At 53.3% G+C, this 6,056-nt stretch overlaps 1 protein-coding gene across 1 annotated transcript; it reads left to right on the forward strand.

Annotated features, from left to right (window-relative positions):
- Positions 1-1,891: 1,891 nt before the first annotated feature.
- On the forward strand, positions 1,892-5,698 carry FOXI1 (forkhead box I1). Its single transcript, XM_012461024.2, has 2 exons — positions 1,892-2,465; positions 3,957-5,698. Exons 1-2 carry the CDS (start codon positions 1,892-1,894, stop codon positions 4,517-4,519), a joined length of 1,137 nt encoding a protein of 378 aa, XP_012316447.1. The 3' UTR covers positions 4,520-5,698.
- Positions 5,699-6,056: the final 358 nt, after the last annotated feature.

The raw sequence follows: 6,056 nt of genomic DNA on the forward strand, positions 1-6,056 counted from the left end.
CAGAGAGTCACATTTCATCACTTTTTTATGGTGGGGACAAGTTCCTCTGGGCCTGACATGACCCCTTCTACCCAGTTACCTGGAACTCATCCTCTGGATACCAATATGCTGAAATGAAATTTATTCAGTCCCATTCATGTTCGCCACATGTGCCCCCACATAACCGTGAAGAAGGAGCAGAGGTGGGGAGAATTCCTTGGGGAGCATCCCCTCTAACTGGGACAGTCAGTGACCTCCTTCTTTGGCCTTAAAGAAACATAGGGTATGCAGGAAGTGAGAGGAAGCTGGATAGGAAGAAGGAGGAGAGGGAGGCAGGCTGGAGCCAGGTGGTGACCAGAGGGGCTGACCCTAATTTTTCTCCCATCTGCTTGATGACAGAGAGAAGTCTCAGCTGCTACCAGAACCTGGTCAGGGAACAGTGCCTACCCTCTGAGTAGAGACACCACCCATGGCCCAAGCTGAGGGCCTGACCTGGGGCACCAGGGAGGCTGGGACAAGATGGAGAATGGAGCCCAGGTAGGAGGAGCTGGCTGAGCTCAGGGAGAAGCCAGCAGGGGCTGCAGGTCCTGCTTCTGGAGCCCGAGGGAGAGAGGACGCATGGGGCATGGTGAGTCGGGGGCTCTCTTCATGCCAGGGGCCTCTGTGAGCTGAAACATGAAAGGTCTTTGGATCAGAGAGGAGCTGGGAGCCTGCATTGCCCTGCAGCTGGAAAGAAGCTTGAATTCTTCAAGTTCTCTCAGGTTTCCCTGAAGAACGATTCCCATTTTCCCCTTTGCTATGATTTTTAAGAGCCTTGCTGCTCTCTAAGCAAGTTCTCAGGTACTCTGCCTGTCTGCAGCATGTATGCATGTGCGTGCGTGGATGCATGGGTGCATGTGTGTGCATGCGTGTGTGTGTATTGGTGGAAGCAGAGGAGCTTACAACTGGCTGCCTCTTTGAACCTCACCAGAGGCCAGTCCAGGTCCCTCTTTGCCCTTTTCTGAGTCTCCAGGGCCGGCTCTCTCCTGGCAACTCCAGAAAGTGACTCCTCACCTCCAAAGACCAAGAAATGGGCTTCTGATGAAGTGCCCCACCCAGTCTGGGCTGGGGTGGTTGGTCAGAGAATGAGGGGCCGTTGAGGGGAAGAAGAGGGAGAATGAGGGGATGGGAAGAGAGGTGCAGAGAAAATGAGAGGTGGAGAGAAAGGGACAGAGTGGAAGAGAAGGAGGAAGGGGAGAAACTGGGAAGACAGTGAGGATGGAAGCGAGAGACAGAAGTGGAGGGAAGAACTGGAGGCTGGAGACTGAAGGGTGGTGGCGGGGGGAGAGAGAGAGAGAGAGAGAGAGAGAACGAGAGAACGAGAAGGAGCAGCTGTGATGTGACCAGAATGGTCCATAGAAAAGAAACACAGTTCGGAGTAGAAGGGAGGAAAGAAAATAAGAAGGAAAGAAATAAAGAATGAGACGCAGAGAGGAGAGAAGGAGAGAGAGAAGGAAGGTGAGGAGTAGAAACGTGAGGAAAGGAGAAAAACAGAAAAAAAATGAGACGCAGCAAGACAGAATAAAGGAGAAAAAGAGGGGACTCATGAGGATGAAGAGAAAGACAGGAGAGAGAGCCGGGAGGAGGATAGAGGGGCGTCCTTGCTGCGCTGCATGTCAGCTCTGGTAAGCCGTCTAGCATGTCATTAGTGGGTGCCTGAGGCACGGGCGGGAAAGTCCCCTCCCCGTGGGCTGGAGGCTGAGGGAGGGCGGGCCCTGGGCTGGGATCCACAGGCAGGTGGCCGCCCCTGGGTGGGGCTGCCTGGCCAAGCCCTCTGGGTATATGTGGGAGGCCAGAGCCTGCTGAGCACCTGTCAGGGGCAGCTCCAGGGTGCAGGTGCCAGGCAGGTGGCTCTGGCCAGCCCAGCCCCAGCATGAGTTCTTTCGACCTGCCGGTGCCCTCCCCACCCCGCTGCAGCCCCCAGTTCCCCAGCATCGGCCAGGAGCCCCCTGAGATGAACCTCTACTATGAGAACTTCTTCCACCCACAGGGCGTGCCCAGCCCTCAGAGGCCATCCTTTGAGGGGGGCAGCGAGTATGGGGCCACCCCCAACCCGTACCTCTGGTTCAACGGGCCCACCATGACCCCGCCGCCCTACCTGCCCGGCCCGAACACCAGCCCCTTCCTGCCCCAGGCCTACGGCATGCAGAGGCCACTGCTGCCCAGTGTGTCAGGGCTTGGGGGGAGTGAACTGGGCTGGCTGCCCATCCCCTCTCAGGAGGAGCTGATGAAGCTAGTGCGGCCCCCCTACTCCTATTCGGCTCTCATTGCCATGGCCATCCACGGGGCACCCGACAAACGCCTCACCCTCAGCCAGATCTACCAGTACGTGGCCGACAACTTCCCCTTCTACAACAAGAGCAAAGCCGGCTGGCAGAACTCCATCCGCCACAACCTGTCACTCAACGATTGCTTCAAGAAGGTGCCCCGGGACGAGGACGACCCGGGTAAGGAGGCTTTGAGTGTGGGGGGTGTCCCCAAGGAAGGCTCACTTCCTTCCTCCCCAAGACTCTATTCTAGAAAGTTCTGACTAAGGCTGTGTCCCCCAAGATTAGGGGATGCTACCAGACAGGGCAGAGGGGAGCTCAGCAGTGGAAGAGACGTGGGCCCGGGGGAAGATTTGTCTTTCAATCCTGGTTGTGCGGCTGACCAGTCAGTGACCTCTGGCAGGTTAGACCTCAGAGCCTCAGTTTTCTCATCTGAAAACCAGGGATAGTGACAGGGTCTGCTTTGTAGGCTACAGTGGAGATGATGCGATAATGTACGAAAGGTCCTTGGTGTTATCAAGCGCTTAATCACCTGCAGTAATTACAATTCATCTGCATCTCCAGCACCCAGTACATAGAAAGTCTTTGGTGAATGTATAATTGGACCAAGCAAAGCTGGAGGGCATCCCAAGACCACTGGGAAGAGGATCTGACCTGGGTTAAACAGCCACTAATGGCCCATCTTGCTGCCTGCCCTATTTCTACTTACACCATCTCCTTTAAGCCCATGACATCCTGCAGGGTAACTCTTATTAAACCCATTCTACAGATTAGGAAGATAACACTCAGAGGTGACACAGAATGAAGTGATAGTGATGGAGCTTGAATTTGAACTCAGTTTTCTCTAACACCAGAAATTGTGAGCTTTTCCTTTTCAATGATGCATTTCTAAAACTCAGAGACCTGCAGAGAGGCATGTATTAAATACTCATGCATAAATTTCCCAGAATTAAAGCCCATTCTTGTTCCACGACAGAAAGCCAAGGTATAGCTCAGAAGAACCCCAAATCTGCCCCATTTGAATTTAGCAAGCGCCAGGCCTGTTTGTCCCCAGAAGAGGGCAAGTGTCCTGTCCAAGGACTGCTGTCACCCTCAGGCTGAGAGACGGTAGCAGGAAGACTTCAGGCAATCCCTTGGGATGGTACCTCCCGGCTGCAAAGCCCCTTTCCACACCCAGTGTCCATCATTTCTCAGTGGGCCTGAGGAAGACACGGGCAATGGGCCCACTTTTCAGACTAGGAAACTGAGTTTCTCCCAAAGCCCCTCAGTCAGTGAGGAGCAAGGCCAGGACTCCAAGCCTAGGGCTATAAGGGAGTCCCAGAGTTTTTCCTGAGTCTTCTTTTGCATCAGCATTGAAAGCCCTCCATCCCCAGCCCCCCAGCATCCTTGCCCCCAGTAATTCATCCTTCTTAAAGAGACCTACACTGCAAACTCCTTGATGCCTGTGTCTCTCGGCTGCAGTCCCAGAGGGCCCCTTCATGGGCTGCTTAAATAAAGATGGATGTGGTATGGTCCATCACTTGATGGAATTCCTCCATTCCTCAGTACCTGCCTTTGGCTTTCTGTCTTCCTGCGTCTGTCACCGTGGTTTTTAGTTTATGACAATGAGGAGGGACAGAAGCAAAGCATTTTGTCCACCTCTCTGCTTACCCCCTTTCACTTTTGTAACAGGCAAAGGGAATTACTGGACCCTGGACCCTAACTGTGAGAAGATGTTTGACAATGGAAATTTCCGCAGGAAAAGGAAGAGAAAATCGGATGTTTCCTCCAGCACAGGCTCCTTGGCCTTAGAGAAGACAGAGAGCAGTCTCCTGGTGGGCAGCCCCAAGACCACGGAGCCTCAGGACATCTTGGATGGAGCCTCACCAGGGGGCACCACCAGCTCCCCGGAGAAGCGGCCTTCCCCTCCCCCATCGGGTACCCCTTGCCTCAACAGCTTCCTTTCCTCTATGACAGCCTATGTGAACGGGGGGAGCCCCACCAGCCGCCCCTTGGCCACACCAGGACTGAATCCTGAGCCCAGTGACAAGACGGGGCAGAACTCGCTGAGCTTCAACTCCTTCTCCCCGCTCACCAACCTCAGCAGCCACGGCGGTGGGGGCGACTGGGCCAACCCCATGCCCACCAACACACTCAGCTACAGTGGACCTGTGCTCAGCCAGTTCAGCCCTCATTTCTACAACAGCGTCAACACCAATGGCGTCCTCTACCCCAGGGAGGGCAGCGAGGTCTAGGTACAGAACAGCTCCTGAGCCAGAGAGAAAAGCAGTGGAAGTCCTCCATGCCAGCCCCATGGTGGTCCATGACTGTGGAACTGCCCAGACATAAGCAGGAGCCTCTGAGGAACCCACCCTCTTTCTAGAACACTGGTGAAGACTTCTGTTTATCACAATAGGTCCACACACAAACTCACCAACTTTGCAATGGAAATACTGGTGCCTGGAGAACAGCAGTAACAGTGGCCAGGTATTGAGCACTTCCTACATGCCGGGTGCTGTACTAGGCTCTGTATTGGCCACACTTTACTATTTACACTCACCACATAAGGTTCACGAACCTCCCCACTTAACAGATGAGGAAACTGAGGCTCAAGGGGGTTAAGTAACATTTCCAGGGTTATATAAACTAGTAAATGGCAGAGCTAAGAGTCAGATCCAAATCTATGTGATCCTCGGAGACTGGAGGCCACGATGGAGAATTGGTTGAGTAGCCAAGAAAGGTCAGTGTGAAAAGCTTGCTATGGCAAATATAGCAAAATCTCTCCACTGCCTTCTGTCCACCAAAATTTAGTGCCAGCCCAGTCACATCTTGTCCTGACCTAAGACCTTATTCTACTTGCCCGAGCTAAACCTGCAGACACTCCTTTTGCTACCACGCAAGGAAGGAAGTCACCATTAGCCTTAGCCCAGAAAACTCAGCCCTAGTGGCCCCGCAGAATAATGCACCCAACATGTATGTATAATGCATCCCCGTGGAGAGACACCATTGCTTCCCAGCACCCCCGGAAACCTTGAGCAGATCCAGCAGTTAGTGAGAGGGGTGGTGTGTACCCCTAAATCCTCCCACCCCAGCACTGCCCATCTGTAAAATCTTGTAAAGCCCAGTTTCCTGTGTGCACGTCATGGACCAGTGAGCTGGAGATGGCTGAGTCTTCCAAGAGAAACAAGGCTGGATAAGCGCTTCCTTTTTTCTAGCCCAGGGGAGGTGGATGTTTGACTGAAGAAACAATGGCCTCAAGGGAGGGGCCATGGGCCCACCCTCACAGGGGGTCCCTGCCTGATCTCCTGGGATTTCTCCTTCTTGTTTTTGTGAGTACTTTATATGCTGGTGATGTTTCATCACAGCATACCCTGGGAAGTGTTGTTTGTTTTCTTATTTTCTTTTTAATTAAAAAAAAAACATGTGGTGCCGAAGTGTGTGGGCCTTCTTTATGAGATTTCCTGTCTCCCGGCTGCCTGGTGTGTTCAACAGGGGCCAGCTGCAGTCTAGAGCTGAAGGCATTTGGGACAGGAGGCAGAGAAAGAGTGCATATCAAGACTCTTTTCACCTCTTCACTGGCATGGAGCCCAGACAAAAGCCCCCCAAGGAAAAGAGGGGAGTCTGGGAAGGAGGTGTGGGGACACGGAAGGAATGCCCTGGTGCTGAACACACAATATAGACTTGGCGTAGCCCAGTCTTTACAGCTCATGCAAACCTCCTAACTGTGCTATGATCATTTCATCCTAACAACCCTGTGATGAGGGTGGTACCAGTCTCATTATACAGATGAGA

The sequence above is a fragment of the Aotus nancymaae genome, unplaced genomic scaffold (genome assembly GCF_030222135.1).
Source record: "Aotus nancymaae isolate 86718 unplaced genomic scaffold, 86718_ANA_hifiasm-v0.15.2.pri h1tg000015l_1, whole genome shotgun sequence".
Lineage (NCBI taxonomy): Eukaryota > Metazoa > Chordata > Mammalia > Primates > Aotidae > Aotus > Aotus nancymaae.

Bases quoted from the DNA above. Each gene is read 5' to 3' on its own strand.
- FOXI1 (XM_012461024.2), top strand. From the start codon at position 1,892: ATGAGTTCTTTCGACCTGCCGGTGCCCTCCCCACCCCGCTGCAGCCCC. The intron at 2,466-3,956 runs GTAAGGAGGCTT...CTTTTGTAACAG, and splicing joins CCGGGACGAGGACGACCCGG to GCAAAGGGAATTACTGGACC.